Genomic DNA, 19187 nt, shown 5'->3' with positions numbered 1-19187 from the left:
CACTGACAGAACCTTTGTGGAAAATAAACGCCATATACACCCAAACCTTAAGATCAGTGAAGTGATAGGGGTGGGCCTGGAAGTGCAGCACGAGACAACAAACAAAGGCGTGCTAACGGAAGAACCCATCCCATTTAGCACAATGTTTGGGAATCCCAATTTTCTGCCGGGGAAGGAAAAGGGGGCATATATGAAATTGTGGGATGTTTCAACCCACTAGTCCAGACCCTGCAACATTACTGTGCATTGCTTGCAGCAGAAACATCAGAATAGCCGCCGTAAAGCATGCTGCTTGCTAAAAATCACCAGAAAGTGTGCAGTAAAAATCTGAAAAGTAGGCCGCCATCCACTTTTGCCTACGACAGTGGGAACACAGGAGTCCACTGCCAAAACCCATCATTTGGCTGCCCACAGAGCAAAATCATTGCAAAAGAAACACAGAGCTGTTTTAAAAATCTGTTTTTCCCTGGATGTGAAAATGGCAAAAATCAAGGCTCACAAACCACTCAAAAAGAGCAAATCTCCTTGTTTGGTGTTGAACATCATTCTACTTCAAGAATCCCCATAAATAGAATGTCCACAGAAGTATATATTATCTGAACAAAGTCCACTTTTGAAGATTGCTTGCTGGAAGAAATCTGTCAAAAATGGGTGTAGTACCGTTACTCACCTCTGTCAGAAGCCGGCGATTTAAAACCTGTCAGTTGTAAAGTTGTTCATTGAACTCAAACTATGTCAAAGAAGGGATTTCATCAAATGCCATATAGAGTGCCACACATGTGATTTTCATGTTGAAAAAGACTGGAAATAAAAGATATGTTTGCTGATTTTAAATTTATAAATGTAACGTTTTCACAAGGAACTATGTTACAATTGACCATAAGGTAACCTGATTTAGCTAAAACTTCCAAAAGGCTTTCTTTCCCTGAGAATCTCACACCTTGTACATTCCCACCAAAAGGAGAGGCTTTCGCATTGGCATGTTAATCAGAAGGGGAGGAGATTTCCTCTGCTGCCCTGAGCAGGAAACAATGGTTTCCTTGAACTGAATAGAAAATGCTAATTTGGGTCTGACTGACAACAACAGCTCTGGCAGGAAGGCAAGCCATGTGACCCTCTGACTCAGCCCAGCTTTGGAGGCGGGCCAGACTGGAAATTTGGATTGCAGATTGAAGTAAATGTATGTTTTAGAAAAATGCTTATAGCAAAGTGTGCTGAACTGACAAAAATATGAAACTTATAGGTTGTTAAAATGAAAAATTTGCTCACAGTTTAAGACTAATTGGGAACCTGCGATGTTCTGAGAATGAACCCCGGAAATTATTCATATTGTAGCCATTGTGTTTAGGTTAGGAACATGTAAAATTACAGAATATGCCCAGATGGGATGTGTATGCATGTATAAAAATTGGTGCAGAACTAACATTGAGAAACCCACCAAAAGTGCGAAAAAGTTGTCATTTATGAGCTAAAGCTTGCAGGAAGATGAGAGTTGCACAGCAATATACCTTAAGCAATCTGGAATGTAATTATATATTATCAACAAGTTGTGCATATGGGAAATATGTTTTTTGGGAAAAATAGATTTTCTAAGTAAAAGCGAAGGGGAGGTTCTTCCGTAGGTTGTAAATGACAGCATCACTCTGACACATGATGACACACTATTCCTTTCTCAAATCAGGGGCAGGGAATTCTCCGACCTATCAGATCCTTAGAGGGTTGGGCATAGATAATCAGCCTCCCCACCCACTTTGGAAATGGATAAATAGGGACTGCTGAGGACAGACAACACACACACTTTTCACTCATCAACCGATTTCTTGACGAAGCACCCTGCAGGAAGATCCAGGCTCCAGATATAGATCCAGAAAACAGACTCTAGAACTTTGAAGCAGAAGGGCCCAATCCCAAAAGCTGAACTCTTCTCAGCTGGCCTTCAGAATCTTAAGCAACCTGATTTTAACCCCTAAATTTCCAAGGGGCACCACAAAATCCAACAGCCTGGCTGAGCTGTTTGGCCATTCTAGCTAAGAACCTCGTGCAAGAACCATGATCCAGACCCATACAGCAGAGCGGTACCCAGAACCAACCCGTCAGATCCAGTCCAAGAGGCTGCGCAGACCAGAGTGCCTTGCTGAGAGCAAAGTCCCAGTGCCCTGATCCTGTCCGGTGGCAAGAGAATCCCAGCCAAACCCTTGACCAGATCTTTGACGTGCTCATTCCATTACAAAGCCGGAGGAGTGAGTATTTAGTATAGAACTGTCCATAGTCATCTCTTAGTTTAAAGTAATCCTATTCAATCTATTGTAACCTATCCAGAACTGCATTATAGAATCTTGTGTCCATCCTGAATTGTTCTCATTATATAGTCTGTGATAATTGTAGCGATAATCATCTGTGCGCTGATATTTTCTGAAGAAATTCAAGTGTCCTGGCGCACAACAATCAGAGCGGAAGGCGCCCTGGTCTGGTGGTTGTCCCGTTGGGTATCTTGTACTTTCATAGCCCCTTAGTATAAGTTCATCTTGATTCTAAATCATTAAAGCACATCTTTCATTTTTGAAATCTTGACTCTGTTTCTGAAAAATCTACCTTCACAAAAACCTCTGTAACTTCTGAACCGTACGTCCTAGAAACGTAATTTAAATGTCATTTTGAAGCTAACATCAGTCTGGTTCCTTATAGTTTTGCTGTAATCACGTTTCACGCACGCGGAAGAGTTGCCGCGATTTCGCATTTGGCTCAATTTCACCCCATGTAAAAAAACAGCCATTTCTTGCTTTCAACTTCTGAATTTCGTTTTCCATCCGCTAATCATTCTATAATCATTGCTAGTGTTGACCTGAACCAATCCAAAGCAACTCTCACTAGTTCTGAGTCCCATTTAGCGAATTAAAATCATTTTGATAATTTTTCCCATTCAATTCAAACCGCATTTAAAAGCAATTGACCTGTTTAAAATCATACCTGTTCTCTCTAAGCTTGCAGGGGGAATTGGGATTGAACTGCATTGTTGATTGTATTCCTGATACCTGTGTGCCCTCATTCCATATCTCCATAGTGCATGTTGGGGCGGAGTGAGTAGTAACAGGGGAAAGAGTGATCATATTGTCTTTTGATTGAAGTCATATCAAGTTGTTTCTGTGTTGCATTCTTTCATATCATTGCATTTCCTTGACCCACACTATTCTTCCTATTTCTACTCCTAATTGATTAAAGAGATTGTCGATATTGTAATATTACCCATTGCTGATCATTGTTCATATGCATAAGTGTGATATTCAAATATTATTCATATTCATAAAAGTGTAATCTACATATGGTTTAATTCTTCAAATAAATCTTTTAATTTGCAAAACAAACCTATTTCTTGGTTCAGTGAGACCGGGGGAATTAAAAGAGAGGGGCGTTATTATATAAGGGTACATCATCCAGAATTAAACGAACTTTGACATAAAAATATATAAATAAGGATTTCCATTGGGCATCACATACTAGGCATTGACTTAGTTGGAGTGCTGGATTGAAATCACTTACAAAATGGGTGGAAGCGGGCTGTATAAAGATTTGTGATATGTATCCAGATCAAACAATTAGATCTTTTGAGGAGTGTACAAGGGTCCTCGGCCTGACAGGGAAAGATAGGTACAAATACGAACAGCTGAAACATTGGCTAAACACCAATGCAACAAGACCACTAACTCCATTTGAATCCTATATTACAGCACACTCTTTATCAAAGAAACTAGTCTCAGATATATATACATTTATAAATGTGCAAAATGAAGAAATCTAATGGAACTAGCGCCACAATGCCCAAGGGCTGTTTGTACGCTATACAAGAGTAAAAAAATAAATAAAGAAATAAACTACATGAAAGAAATGGGAAAAAATGATAGGGGACACAATTAAGTTAACTAGAGCCATACAGGTGAGAGACATGTGAATTAAGATCATGGTACAACAGCACTATACCCTGGAGAGGCTGCATGCAATGTTCCCACAAGTGTCAGATAAATGCTGGAGGGGATGTAAGCAGGTTGGGAACTGGAGGCATGTATGGTTGGAATGGCCAGCATTACAGCGGTTTTGGGGGGGAATTTGAAGTCCCAAATGCCTTCAGACTGTATTCCCAGCAGAGTTCCAGGTGAATCCTTCATGTATTGGAGTCCAAAGATGAATCAACTAAGGAGGGGGGGGGGGGGCGGCGTGGGGTCATCCCTACCTTTCAAGGCAAAATGTCACAGGGGATTGGTCCAAAGCAAGCCTGCTGTAAGAGGTCCAATCCACGGTGTTGTAACATGTTTCCTTTTGCAGGAAATGGTGAGGATGGGAAGTTGTAGAAAGCCATAGCAGAAATCAAAATGATGGAAACCCCGCTCGCAGCCTACTTTTTTCCTCTGGCTATTTTAACTGTGCCCACTTCCTATGTCTGCTGACTTCAAAGAGGTTCCAGTGGTCAGCATCAGGTGTGAGAGTGTCTTTGTTATGTCAGTCTTGCCTTTGAAGCATTGATTCCCAGGGGATCTCCTGGACCATTACCTGCGCCCTGGGATGAAGGTGGTTACCTTCCTCCAGGAGGATCAAAAGGCAGCTTTCTACCCATTGTCTCACATGGCTGTGGTGGAGATGCTTAGGCCAGCCAGTTAATACACATCCCTCTCATGACAGAGCACTGCCCACCAAGCTGACAGTAGCAGGACTTAAAATTTCTGTGGCTGCATAATTGTGTGACCCTAGTAGCCACCATTCATCACCGGGCATGGCATATATTTATAGTTTAACCTGCCACCAGGGTGACTAGGATAGACAATTATTATAATTTGAATCAGAGATGCAGGCAATTTAAAAGCCACCTATGCCTGCTGTAACATTGAATTCCAGCAACTGTCAGCAACGCATATGTGACCTGAGAACCTGCCTTGCTGCCACTGCAGGGCCGGTGCTGGGGGTGTCGGGATACTGCTTCAGCAAAGGCACAGGATTGCACTATAATTTCAGCATGAATCATTTATGGAAGGGTGTGTGTGATTAGCAGACCTTCCTTTCAGAAACAAAATACACCTGCATACTTTTATTCATTAAAAATGAAAAAAGCTTGGGCTATATACCGCTCTCATCAGATGACATTTTGCACAAGAGTTTACTAGACCTTTAGAGCGCCGCATCCATGACTGCCCACAACCTAGCCATCCAGAGAGCCGCATCAATCACTGCACATCATGAGCAGACTAGTCCTTTTGAGAGCTGCATCCATTACTGCACATGAGCTAACTAGTTCTTTTGTGAACTTAATCCATCACTACACACAGGGTGACTAGTCATTTTGAGCGCTGCATCCATCACTGCACACAAGCCGACTAGCCCTTCATGGTGCTCCAGCCAATATTTTCTCTTTTCTGCTAGAGCTGACGTCCTGGAGAGCACTGATGGACTTTCCAGATCAGCAGTTTTGCTCGACCAAAATCACCTGTTTTTGCCGCTTTTGCCGCCTGGTAGGATACCTCCCGTGAAATCTGGTGGAGGTTTGGGTGTCTTTCCAGCTGAATTATCCTTTTTGCCTCCCAATTAACGTTTTAAATGTTAAGTTGCTCATGTAGATGGCTGCCGTCCTTATAGAATGGCATGGTCATGGAATGCAGTCGTGGAGCCAGCCACTGGCTTGGAAGGGCTTAAGCCTTCCTAATGGAGTAATTTGAGGGCAGAGGCCAGCCTTCTGCCATGGCGTCAGCCCAGGGCACCAATGGGAAAGAGACGGTACAGCTTGAGCCTGCAAACTCTCCCACCTCTGTGAGCAGTGTGTTCACATTTAAAGATAATTAACAGGGGGCTGCAAACAGTGGCAGAGGACAGCAACCGGTGCTGGTCATATCTGTCGACCCCAACAACAAAGCCAAAGGCTAACTCCTAGCTTCGGGGTGGCTCTCGCATCCCGAGGATTGGCACCTTTCTGTGAAACCAAATAGCCTCTGAATTATGGTGAAAGGTGGATCTAATGAGCCGAAGCAAGGTTTAATAGCTATTAATACTCCTGGTCTCGAAGGAAGGAGGGAGGGTGGGGGGGGGGGGGGTCGACAGCCCAGTAGGTTAATTCACCTAGTGTAGTTGTCTGTGTAATTTGCAGGCCGCACATCTGGTTCCTGGTGAAATGCTGATACAGGGTTGCTTGCAGTGCAAGGGCCTGTAGACAAGACGGTGCCCTGTTTGAGTCCCAGTACAGGTAACCTAGCAACGCTTACACCTATGCTTCAGTGCTTTCCCTCAGTTTTTTCAGGTCACTTGAGAGCAGAGACAGCTGATGTCTTGGGCCTAACAAGCCCAGAGTGCACAACACAAAGGCATAACTGATAGAGGGCATGCAGGTATTTGGTGAGGCATTGGATGATCAATCATAGTTCCACTTGGGGACTGCTTTTTAAAACTGTCCTCCAGCCCCCAACATTGAGTCTGGCTCCGCCCCTCATGTGGTGTGACTCATTTCAACCAAGAACTCCTGAGACCATGTGCTTGGTCCCATCATTACACTGGAATCCCCAGTAAAATGTATATTTCTACTTTACCCATTGGCCAGAGGCACTTTGTGCAATGTGTGAATAAGCTGTCAGAAGAGTTAACAAGCATTGACAATGCCAACCGTTTGGGCATTTGTGTAGGCATGGGACAGGCATTTGCCAGGTACTGCCATAGTTGTACTAACTGGCCATCAATGACAGCGGCTTCAAAATGGTACGAGTACCTGGGCATATAATTGCAGACCGATGCCTAGTACTTTGACACAAGCCAAAACTGTTGGCTTGCAATGCTTGCTTTTAACAGGACTCCCGTGAAGGACACATGCAGTGCTTATAAATCGATTTGCTCAAGGCAGTCCTGGTTAAGAAAACATTTTTTTCAACGTGTTTTTATTGTTTTCATATTTTAGTACAGCATCGTAACCTTTAATACAAATCAAACTCCCCCACCCCCAAACCCCTCAACTTCCTCCCCCCAATCCCCCGACCAGAGGTATCAGCCTTCTCAGCCCTTTTGGATCGCTCAAGCTCAGGATCCAACCAAGTCCAAGATTCTGATCTTGTGTGGGCACCATTGTACCATATAATCACTTCGGAGATAAGAAAGTATTGCCCCCCCAATCTTTTTAAAATCGCTCCCTATCACCCTGAATTCTATATGTGACCCACTCCATAGATATGGAGGACCATACCGTCTGCAGCCAGTCGATGAGTGTGGGTGGTGATTGTTGCTTCCATCTCTGCGCAATCTTTAACCAGGCTGCGATTAGCAGCAGCATGAACCCCCGTTTCTGTGCTTTAGTCCATCCTTTCCCTTCAGGGTCCCACAATCCGCACATCCAAACATTTACGTCCACTTGTCCCAACCCATGATACATCCCGTGCATTTGAGACTTCACTTCCCCCCCAAAACCGCTGTAATTCCGGCCATTCCCACCATACATGCCTCCAGTTCCCAACCTGCTTACATCCCTTCCAGCATTTATCTGGCACTTGTGGGAACATTGCATGTAGCCTCTCCAGGGTATAGCGCTGTTATCTTAATCCACATGTCTCTCACCTGTATGGCTCTGGTTAACTTAATTGTGTCCCCCTATCGTTTTTTCCCATTTCTTTCATGTAGTTTATTTCTTTATTTATTTATTTTTTACTCTTGTGTAGCCTACAAACAGCCCTTGGGCATTGTGGCGCTAGTTCCATTCGATTTCTTCAATTTGCACATTTATACATTTATATATATCTGAGACTAGTTTCTTTGAGCAAGAGTGTGCCGTAATATAGGATTCAAATGGAGTTACTGGTCTTGTCGCATTGGTGTTCAGCCAATGTTTCAGCTGTTCATATTTGTGCCTATCTTTCCCCCAAGATAAAGACAGAAGGCTCCAGGGCAGAGGCAAGCTCTGTGCCCTACCCATCCCATGGACACATATGGAGCAAAACCGCTGTGTGGACCAGGTGTACTGCAACAGAGCCCCTACAACCTAGGACGCTGTCTTTGGGTGTGACAGAAACCCTGAAGGTGCCTTCTACAAATCTTTCTGGTTGGGAAGTGTAGAAGAAAGACTCACCTTCCACTTGGAGACCCTGGACTGGGCCTCCCAGCAACCAAGTAGCCAAGAAACAGCCCAGGTCACTGGTTCCCGCCTAGATCCACCTTGGAGCTACACATACCTGGACGTTCCCTGCCTGACCCACGCTCCTTCATGCAAAGTGCCATTACTGATTTGGGCACACCACATGTTAGACCCAGTCTACCAGCTAACCAACCTAACACCGAATCACCACCTCAGAAATCACCACGCAGCCTGGCTCAATGCTGCTAAACACTAAAGACGGTATTTGAAGAGGCCCTGTGCCCCTGTCCAAAAAAAACATAATGGGACTCATTACAAGTTTGCCAGTAGTCTGGTGAGAATACCAGCAAACTGTATTACCGTTATTGCCACTCGGTCCGGTGGAATGTCCACTGGATTACGAATGGCGGTAGCCGGTCTAACTGTGCATTTCATGGAGTCATACTGGACTCTATAGGAGAGTTTGCCGGTATTACAGGTGCCAATATTACCAGCGCCTGTAATACCGGCGATTTTTGCTGGTAGTTGATTGATTTAAACTGGTAGTTGGCCGGTGGCATAATGTGCTGGTAACGTCAATGTCAATACCAGCATGTTATTACCGCACCGGCCAAATCGTAATGAGCCCCGGTGACTTTTAAAACCCTCTTCTTTGCCTTTTAAAGAAATATTCTTCAATATTGATATTGGAGCTGAAATCTTTTGCCTGAACAACCATGTTTATCAACCCAGTGTGCACTTTCTTCTCAAAGTCTGCATTCTATGTGTTTCCTTTACAGGGGAGGGTCTTTAGTGTTAATTAATTGTGTGCATGGATTGTTTGTACTATGGAACCTTGATTGTTCAGTCTTTTATTTTGCTACCATTTACTATTGTGGTTTGTATTGCAACTGTTTCAGCTCACACCCCTCCTAAAGATAGAGCTGGCCCGCATCTCACTTTAGCAAAAGGGGAGAAGAATGATTGGGCATCACTGCTGGTTTAGTTGTAGTGTGCAGCTGAGTAGGTGGTTTAGTTGCTGCTCATCCCTGTACTCCGCAGAGCAGTAGGCATTTTGTCACTTGTATGCAGCTCTCTAAAGGGCTAGTCACAGCGTGTGCAGAGGCAAACCATTCTCCAGTAGACTCACTAGATCAAATTCTCGAATTTGTTTAGGGTACAAGTGATGGGGAAGAGCAAGTGAATGCCCTTCATTTGCACCAAAAAGTGGTGCAGAATTCACAAAGGGCACCGGAATGCGGGCATCTATGCTACCAGGGCCTCTGAGGGCCCATCACTAACATTCACTCTAAGCTCCCGCATTTTTGCTGGAAGCCTTTCATTTGCTAAAGGCACTAATTTATGCACAGGGGTGGCCAAAGCCTAATTTACACTGCAGCACAACCCAATGATAATTCACAGGTCACCTTTGTGAATAAGGTGAACTATGCATTTAAAAAGATCAGGCATCTAAAATAAGTGCATCTGCTGTGTTATTTTTAAATGCAGATTTTCTGAGTATTGTTACCAATCTGTATAAAGTTATCCATCATATTTATAAAGAAATAGGAATATGGATTTTCTGACTACGTTGGCCCAGCAGAGGTACCTTGGAACTGGAGTACTCCAGTGCACTGCTCTTCCTCTCATCAGGATAAAGAAAGGAAAAGAATCTGATGAAGAGGGTGTGTGTCTGCAGCACCTTACACAATGCATCCTTTGTTATACATACACGCACAAAGGTCTAAATGCAGGGCAGGTGGATTCATACTAACCCAGAGGTATTGAGGGGACTATTGGAAAATGCTAATGCATGTTGTTCAACACACAGTGGGTACATGAAACCCTCTTTAAAGAAGATGAGCTACTACTGCTTGGGTTCAAATGCCACCCAAAACATTTGAAAACATCAATTAGAGATACACGGGCAGATGGACTTCACACCCGGCCACAACCCCTATGCTCAAAGGCCTACGGCTATTGGCCATGCCTTGGATCTACTGTTTAAGTGGTGAGCCATTCTTCTGAAAGCGGCGAGACTAACTGGAATGTAAACTTGGGACACAATATATAGAGGCAACATAGAAAGAAACTCTATGCTCATGGTAAGAACAGGGATCAGTTAATACAAAAATGAATCTGCCTTTGGATTTTCACTGTATATTTGGGAGAATGTTGTGCACAGCTATGGAAACAGAGAAAGGGATCCACTCACAAGTGCCTCGCCAGCACAGGCCCTCCCTATCTCTCCCGGAAGTTCGTCAGAGCCTGCTCGTTCAGACCTACCAGAACACTGTATGCCCATAGACTCTGACTTCCCAAAGTCAGACGAGCTAAAGCGGGAGGCGCAAGCTTCCCCTTCATTGCTGCAAAGCAATGGAATTCCCTGCCCACCACACTCGGAGCAGAACCCTCCACTGGACATTCCGCAAAGCCCCAACAAAAGCATGGCTGTTGGAAGAAGTGAAGCTCGTATGATCCTAATGTATGATCCTAATGTAACTATGTATACACCATCCACCTGTAACATGTGCATATGATCTCTGTAACAGCGCCACGATGCCCCCCCCCCCCCCGGGAATAAAATAAATAAAGATCTTGTTTGAACATTGTTCATTTTTGTGTGAAGAGCTGATGGTTCTGGACAGCGTATATAAGCACAGACAGCGAGTGCATCATGGACAGCATCCTTTCCTACCTAGGATGCCGCAAAGTGTACCTGCACTGGGACCCCCGCTAGTGGAAGAGGGATACATGTTTTCTATCATTTTCACAGCTTTAAACTGATAAATCCTTTGCTCATTTGCAGACATTACCAAACACGCCACGAAGAAATTGATGTGTTGTTTTGAAGCTTATTGCACATATATTGCCATACATGTGCCTAATAAAACGCTACTTGACGCTACTTGACACTCCTTGCCTCCACACTTCAAGGGTTTCCCCAGCACATCGAGGCCATCACACAATCATGCTCCCAGTAATGCTTCTTCCAAGGTACTAGAAACTGGCATCACTCGGAAATGCTCATTATCTCGAGTTCTCTTACATGTTCCCGCTTTCTAGACCAACACCCCGTTAGATCGACTGCCCACCTATAAAATCGCGTTTCCTCTACCTCAGTCCCATCGTATCTGCCCAACTTTTTAGTTCTGCGAGTAAATCTCCTTCTCCTGCTTCTCCTCACACCCCAACTCCCCAAAAGTGTCCCTTGTTCTCTTTTCATCTTCCTCCACAGACTACAGTCTGGTTACAGGGGGAAAATACAGGCAAGGAACCGTCGTTGTAAGACCCCTGCAATGGTGATTAGCACCGTATAAAAGCTTAACATAACAGACAAAATAAAGACAGGTCATATTTAAAGAACCATCTGCCAACAATTGCTTGTATTCGAAACTCAGAACCCCCAATGAGGCACAAAGCCAGTTTAGGAATACAATTGTGCATAATAACGTTTTGATCAGTTTCATTAGTACAACTATTTCTTTTTGCAAAATAAAGATCAAAGTGAAGCTTACCTATTGCCTTCTTTTTGTTCACTGTGTTATCTGCCTTTTGTCTTTTCTGTTCCAAAAGAAAACAGAAGTCTGATTAGAAAGAAAAATGGCAAGTAAAATGTTCTTTGCTTTGTGACTGTGTCGTGTCTGCGTGGATAACATCTGAATATTACAACACATGTCAGTAAATTTACAATGGATCAATGTGCCTACGTTTTAACTATGGTGCAACGTAAAACAGTATAATTTCCAACATTACTAACCCTTCTCTCTAAGAATGCAAAACAGATCACTGTTCTCAGGGGAGAATTCTTTGCTGGCACATTGACGAGTGGGTCAGGGAGAACCGAAACAGCCCGGTTACTTGGAGTTCCAAGAACCTAACTGAGGTTTAACGAGATGTGGATGTGAAGTCAGGTTCATGACAGTGACAGTCTGATGAACGTGTTTGTGACCAGTGGAGTGACAAGGTCAGTTGTTTCATTGCATATTGAATGAAAAGTGCCATTGCGGAGGCACGTGCAGGACAGGAGGAAGGCCAGAAAGTGCTTGCAGCTGGTGTGGCCATTTGTTTCATATAGAAAGCAAAACTAAGTCCGATTCCTTACAAAAGCTCTGACCATCCCATTTATGTGCAACACAATATCCAACACCTTAATGCGTGTCTCTGATTAGGAGCTCTGCACCAAGGGCAGCTGGCGTCAAGTCACTCGGTGACTGTCTTGTCACTGACTTCAGTAAATCCTCTGCATTCCTAAAATCCCAAAAGATGAACTTGTTATTACTCACCATCAACCGGATTTGAGTCCACCATGGCAGACCCACCATCACCCCTTCAGGCTAGGACTCTCTAACCCATTTCCGGGCCTTTCTGTTTGTGGTTGCTTCATGGGGGTGGAAGTGTAAACATCAGGATCTTCTGCCCACACATGGTAGATTCCCTTTCCACTTCACCTCTGCCAGGATCCCCTCTTCATTCCTCACGCCAGATTCCCAAATATCAGTTTCAGTGCTCCTGTGTTTTTATTTTACTGTCAGCGTTGTATGACTTCTTTCTGTGACATCTGTGCAAATATGTATGGTTGCCAAATCTCTGCGTGCTTGTGGGTGCATGAGGCCTCTGTGCCCGTCTGGCAGCCTGCCTTACTGGTCTTTTGGGGCTCCTTGGGGCCTGTGAATGGCTAGGGACCTGTGGGCATCCTTCTTCTGGAGCCGTGCTGCACGTGACACCTCATATTGCAGTAACAAAAGTATTGCGGCAAAGGTCAGAAGGCTGCTGTGCCCGTATCAATCATCAATATACCCACATGATGAAGCCAAAGACGTAACTGTTTGTCGCATCTTTTAGATGGCTCAGACCGCCCATTGATTAGCATCTCTTTGTGAAACTAAACAGCCTGAAAGTTGGGGTGAAAGATGGTTGTAATGAGCCAAAGGAAGACACAACAGATGAAGGAAGGACGCAAGAAAATGATATCCGGCCTCTTGGGCTCAGAGGGAGTGAGTTAGCGCGTGTCTGTCTGGCTTGCAAGTCCTAAGATTAATGAGCAAAGCAAAGTTGCAACTGGTGCATGCAGAAACCTGATGGGATATTGGGTATTGGGCAATCACTCATTGCTCCACTCACTAACTACTTGTTTTTAAGAAAGTGCTCCAGACCCCCTAAAATTTCGAGGCTGGTTCAAACCCTAATTCGAGCCGATGTGGCAGAAGAGCGGCCCAGCCAATTGAGATTGAGGCTGACAACTCGTCTGAGGATGCTGATGTTATAGCCTTGTGGGAGGACGAGTGATGAAGCTGGAGAGCTACCAAGCAATGGACAAAAAGGGTCCAGGCAGAGGACAGTAGAATGAGTCAATTGGTAATTTCCTCAACTGATAAAAAGGTGGCAGCGGCAATTGAGCAGTTGCGGTGGGAGGCTGGGGATGACCAAAAGCAGGAGGAGGAAGAAATTGAGGAGGATGTGGGACAAAAAAGGAGGCAATGCAGTGGCAGCACGTATAACATGAGGGAGTAGATTGATGTGCAGGTGGTGGAATTTGAGGAGGCAGAGATGGAGGGGCAGCATGAGGGAGAACATAAATAGGTGGATGCAAGTGCAAGAGGAGAAGGAACACAAGGTGCATATGTGATGCATTTACTGGAACACATGGAGGAGGAATAAGATGAGGAGGAGGACGGGAAGCAGGTGGAATATGAGGAGGCATGTGCAGGACAGGAGGAAGGCCAGCAGGTAGATCATGTCTATCCTCATGTCTCGGGAGGATAGCTCAGGCGCAACGTGCCGCCTTGGAAGCAAGACGACACAGAGCAACAAAGGTTTGATCCCAGAGTCCGCGCTTAGAAACCTCTGGATATTAAGTGCGTTATAAATAACCAATTACAATGAGGAGTTGGAGGAGGGACAATAGGAGGTGAAACACAAGCCAGGTGCAGGGCAGGAGGAGTAAGACAAGGAATTGGGTGTGGGGTAGGAGGCATAACAGGTAAACGAAGACTGTCAACCAGATGAGGAAGCTGGAGGAGGAAGCTGACCGAGATGATGCTGGTGGCTCACATCCCATGATGGGATAAGATGGGACAAAGGACAGGGTATTGCCCTATCAATAGCTACAAAGTGCTTTGCTTGGGTGTGGCAGTACTCCCCCCTACCCTAGAGAAAGATGCCGGCAGAGAAGTGCACAATCGAGCGCAAGCTCTGAAAGCGGGTGTGTAATTGGGCAAATGCACCGAGCCTTAGCCACTGAATAAGACTACAATCTAGATCCATAATCAATGGTTGAATGAAGGGCCCTATAATCCATAGGGCATCCACTAGAAACATGGTCCCCCGCTCCAGAAGTGTTGAGGAAGAATCTTCCAGCAGGTCTGAAGATCCTGCACATTCCCAAGCTCGATGTAGAGCACAGCAGAGTGAGACAGAGGCCCAACCACAGCCCGTGGCACTAGTCATAGCTTTCAGGGCCGTGTTGGCTCTGTGCCCGCCTTGGTGAATAGGTTGGGTATTGTTTTATATGGGAGCAACCAACATGCCTGAATTGTGTGTGCAGAACAGCCAGGGGAACACATGGGGAAGTCAAAGAAGCTGTGAGGCTCGTCTGAATGCCCATCACCCTAACATCCCCGACTAAACTAAGCAAGTGGCATGAAAAGAGAGAAACCTGCCCAAAAGGAAAAAGGGAGCATGGCGCTTTTATGAATCAGGTAGAGTAAGAAATATCTGTGGTTATAGCTACTGCATAGCAGCCACACCTTGAGAAATATTTGTTGTTCCAGATATCATGTAGCAGGGATATCTTGAGAAATAGTAGCAGGGGGCCAATGAGAATTATTTAAGGGTGCAGCTATTGTGCAGCAGTGAGACCCTAATAAACATTTGTGATTGAAGCTATTGCATAGCAGTGCGTTTGGAACACTTATACGCACAACCCCACAAGTGGCAGGACATCTCTGCTTTTGCCAGGCCACCTTTGGCAACCTCGGTGGAAGAGGATATGCCTCGCCACAGTCATCCACCCATTGGCCTGCCGGGAGCAAGGAAGGGGACACACCTCGGAGTCCCAGCCTCGCAGGAAACACTCTGCGACCATTCCATGACCGCTACCCCACAAGCCTGCAAACGTTTGACGGTCATGATCACAAGGTGCCATGGGTCAGCACTGAAGTACGACATAGCCCCACAACAAAGAGGATCCATGCTCTTGGTCCTACATCCAAAGGAAAGGTATTTAGCCAGGAGGTAATTACACTTTCTTGTTTTCGCGACTCCATAAACTCCTAATTCTGAAATCCTTGTTAAATCTGTGAAGGTAGAGTGACCTCATAGAGAAATCTTAATCTGCAGACAGTTCCTCTAGCAAATGCTCTGTGCTCCATAACAGAGCAATTCCGGAAGTACTCTATGAAGATTAGCAGAGGATTCAACAACCCCAGATGGTTCAAGGGAGGCCAAAGGACATCCAGGCAACCCCAGCCCACCAGTACTTCCCCTTTTCCTCTTCAAACAGGATCTGGGGAAACTGGGGTCCAGGTCCCTAAGGTAATCCCTCTCTTATTTCTCCCCTGTTGCTCCTGAGCGCAGTGCTGGTTTAGTTTGTGGGGGCACCCACTGTTGCCCCTAAAGCAGATGGATCTGTTACTGCCTCTGGGATGTTAATATCTCCAGTGGGGAGCAGATCTCTCAGGGGTTTGTGTGAACCTCCTCTGGGACTCTTGGCCCAACCAAGTTCTGACACAGGGAGACCCATATAGAGGTATATTTGGTTGCAAATATTGCAAAGCTAGGAGACCCAGAGAACAGTTTGCAGTTGCAGGGAGAACCAGAAAAACATCTCTCAGCAGCTCCTGTGTAGCAGGCAGACGCCAAACACATTCTCATGTTTGCAGCTCTGGTGTGCAGCAGGGACACTCCAAAATACTCTCATGTTTGCAGCTCTCATGTTAAATTGGGAAAACCCCAAAATGTCCTGATAGTTATTGTCACGAATTTTGATTTATCTTTGATTATGATCATAGGTGTGCCACATAACCATGCGGAATGAATCAGCATCTAGTCGCCATCAATTCAACAAAATGGATAGAAAGCTGAGAACAGATTCTGGGAGGAAAAAGTGGCCTAGAAGGCCTTTCAGAAAGAGAGCAAGTATGCATAATTCTGGATAGGCAGGTGCTAGGTGTCAAGAGACTAGGGTCTGAAATCGAGAAACCGCAGTCCCCTCTACATCTAGACTTAGGAACAACTGGCTAGCAGTCACATTGGGAGCAAAGGACTCCATTTGGTTTCTACAGCTGAATTGCATTAGCCAAGGCATGGGAAGCGAGTATGTGAATACATTCAAAAGTTAAAACACAATAGTTACATTGAACAGGCAGCCAGTGAAGAGATTGCCAGGAGCATGAAATACAGTGGGATGTGTTCATCCTAAGATCAGCCAGGCAGCGTCGCTATGGACCAATTGCAGTTGGGTTCTTCTCGCCAGGTAATTGCCTTATTTGAGATCATTGCGACTAAAGTAAGGCAGGGCCACAAGATTAGATGGCCGGTGGTATCCAACATCGCTGAAAGGCCCAGCAGTACCAAGCCTGAAACAAAGCCTAAGTGAGCACTCAACGGGATGTGATCTCACACAGCAGTCAAGGCGAACTCAGTGCCATGTCTAGGCCAGAATCCGGATTCCATGCACTCCGGTAAGTTAAGGCTTTCCACGGGTTTCTGTAGTTGGAAGACTACCACTCTCTACAATCTTTGATGTCCAGGGGAGGCCGGTGATTGACTGATAGTTCTATTTATATTTTCAGGTACTACAGGGGCTTTTCTTGTAATAGTGGTGAGATAATAGGCTCTTCCAAAGATAAAAAGTGACACTGCCTGCTGAAGCGATAGATAGAACAATATGCACCAGGGTTGGCTAAAGTCTTGGCATGATGAAGAGCAGCTATCACTGGCAGTGCATTCTTCATCCAACAAGTAGGCTTCAGAGTTAGTAACAAAAGGTAGAATATTATCAGCTGTAGCTTGTTCAAAATCAAATGATGGTGGAGTGTAGACATTTAAGTCTACCAGGATGGAAGAAAAAGCCTAATAACCTTTCCTTCAATGTCATCCTGGATATCGACTATTTTACAAATGAAAAGGGAATTGCCCTTCCTTGAGATACATTTATCGGCTTATTTTGCATGGTGTCAGTGCAAGAGATTTGTTTCTGAAGATACAGGCCCTCATTACGAGTCTGCCAGTAACCCGCTGGTGCTACCGGCGCGTTACCGGAAAACGCACCTTACCGTTCATTACCGGCAAGTTCCCATTCCTATGGAATCCAGGGGAATGGGAACCCTGAACCACCGGCATGGTTAACGGTGCTGGTGCTTCAGTGAAAACTCTGCCGGTAGGTGCCAGAACTACCAGCAGGTCAGGCCTGCCAGTAGTTCACAGCCCCTACCGGCAGACTTGTAGTTTGCTGTCCAGAAAAGGTGCCAGTAACTGTTGTTACCAGCACTTTTTTCCAGACTGGCAAACTTGTAATGAAGGCCACAGTCTCCAAGCTTCAGAAATTGCTTTTTTATACATTATGAGAGCAACCTTGCACACTGCAAGTGTCAGAGTCATCGAGCTTCTTCGACTTCTTTTCTTATCCTCCTTAATATGTTTTCAATGTTTTGAGGAATGTAATGAACCAAGGGCAGAAAAGCTTTTAGTCTTTTTGCACATGCAAAGGGGCTACAATGTCACAAACTGTATAAAAGACTGTTTGATTCACTCAGATGCAAGCAATGGGTCAGCCATTGGCTCCCTGGATTGAATTAAAAGAGTTTTTTTTCTTTTTTCAGATGACGTATCCTGCAATCTTGATTTTGTTTGCATGGACTTGAACTGCTAATCTGACCCTAAAAAGGCTAATAAAATGGTCAGCCGAAGGGACCGCAATGGTATTATGTAGCAGGACCAGCAGGTCTCTCGAGAGAACTTGATCTAGGCAGTGTGCTTTGGTATGTTTATCAGAGGTTGATAAAGAAAAAAGGTTGTGTCCACCCAGTTGATCATTAAGTATTCTGATGTTCTTCGCATCTGTACAAACAGTCTAAATATTTAGGTTCCCCCAGTATCAAAGAATGTAGACAATTCAGTGCTTGTGATGATGAAAACGACTCGAGTCCCTCCAAGAAGGCCTTGGCTGAACCACCCAAGTGGTCAGAGTGCCAGAGCGTCCAATGTCATCCCTTCCCTCTACAATCTCCTTCCCACATGACCATTTTGTGCCCTCACCCAAAGCTTGCAAACTTCTGGTCCTCTTTGATAGCAACCTCCAACTGCAAGAATTAATCACTATCATTGCCTCTGTTGTTCGTATTAACTTTTTCAACATTCAGAAAATGTGTCAATTTCTTACCATGCTATCAAAACTCTAATCACCAACCTCGTGTTCAGAAAACTCAACTACAGACCTCCTTGACCTTCCTCCCTAGTTCTTTCTCCCTCTATACAAAGGCCTCAACTTTGATAGCCGCACGCTCTACAGCCTACTGTGGTGGGTCAGAAGAAGGGGTCTGACTCATTGAGGACATTCTAGCTTGCTTTTAATTAATTTATAAGAAGGCCTAACTTTCCCTGGTGCAATTGGGATTTCCATTCCTATCTAAAGAAACTAAAGGTGCTTGTCTGTTGTCAGGAAGTCTCAAGTAAAGAAATGTCCTCAGTCCAAACCAAATTCTACCTGACCCTACCACTAATATAATCAACTTAAACGAGAATTACTTATTTCCCCTGGTATTCTGTTATCTTCTGACAGTCTCTTTATATCAATATCCCTCTCTTGTGTTTGTTTTCTAACATGATCTTCTATAATAGCCTCTGGTTATCTCCTTCATTAATTCTTGTAGCTCTTCCACAATATTCTTGGGTCTTGCACTCTCTTTAGTGATGTGTCTATCAACTTTCCTTGTGATACTTTCTCACATTCTTGTCTAAATGTATAGACCTCTCATAATCTGTTAATCCAGGCTTGTTTAGTTTGAATGGGTTTTGATCCAATTTGTCTTTTCCCCTCTCCTGGGTTCTCTCTCTGTAACCATCTTGTTTACTTGATAGTATTATCTCCTCTCCGTTATTACAGGAGGTTATCCCATAC

General features: G+C 44.7%; 1 protein-coding gene across 3 annotated transcripts in view; it reads right to left on the bottom strand.

The window, feature by feature from the left end:
* The window catches only part of ATP8A2 (ATPase phospholipid transporting 8A2), a 3773191-nt gene that overhangs the window by 2573678 nt on the left and 1180326 nt on the right, over positions 1–19187 (bottom strand). For all 3 annotated transcript variants that reach the window (XR_011284127.1, XM_069639892.1, XM_069639893.1), the window contains exon 5: positions 11584–11629. Coding sequence is in view for 2 of the 3 variants with exons in the window: in XM_069639892.1 (XP_069495993.1) it covers positions 11584–11629 (46 nt within the window). In the remaining variant the exon portion in view is untranslated. The remainder of the gene's footprint in view (positions 1–11583; positions 11630–19187) is intronic.

The sequence above is a fragment of the Ambystoma mexicanum genome, chromosome 7q (genome assembly GCF_040938575.1).
Source record: "Ambystoma mexicanum isolate Mex_15411 chromosome 7q, UKY_AmexF1_1, whole genome shotgun sequence".
NCBI lineage: Eukaryota > Metazoa > Chordata > Amphibia > Caudata > Ambystomatidae > Ambystoma > Ambystoma mexicanum.
This window is presented reverse-complemented; position numbering and strand designations above follow the sequence as displayed.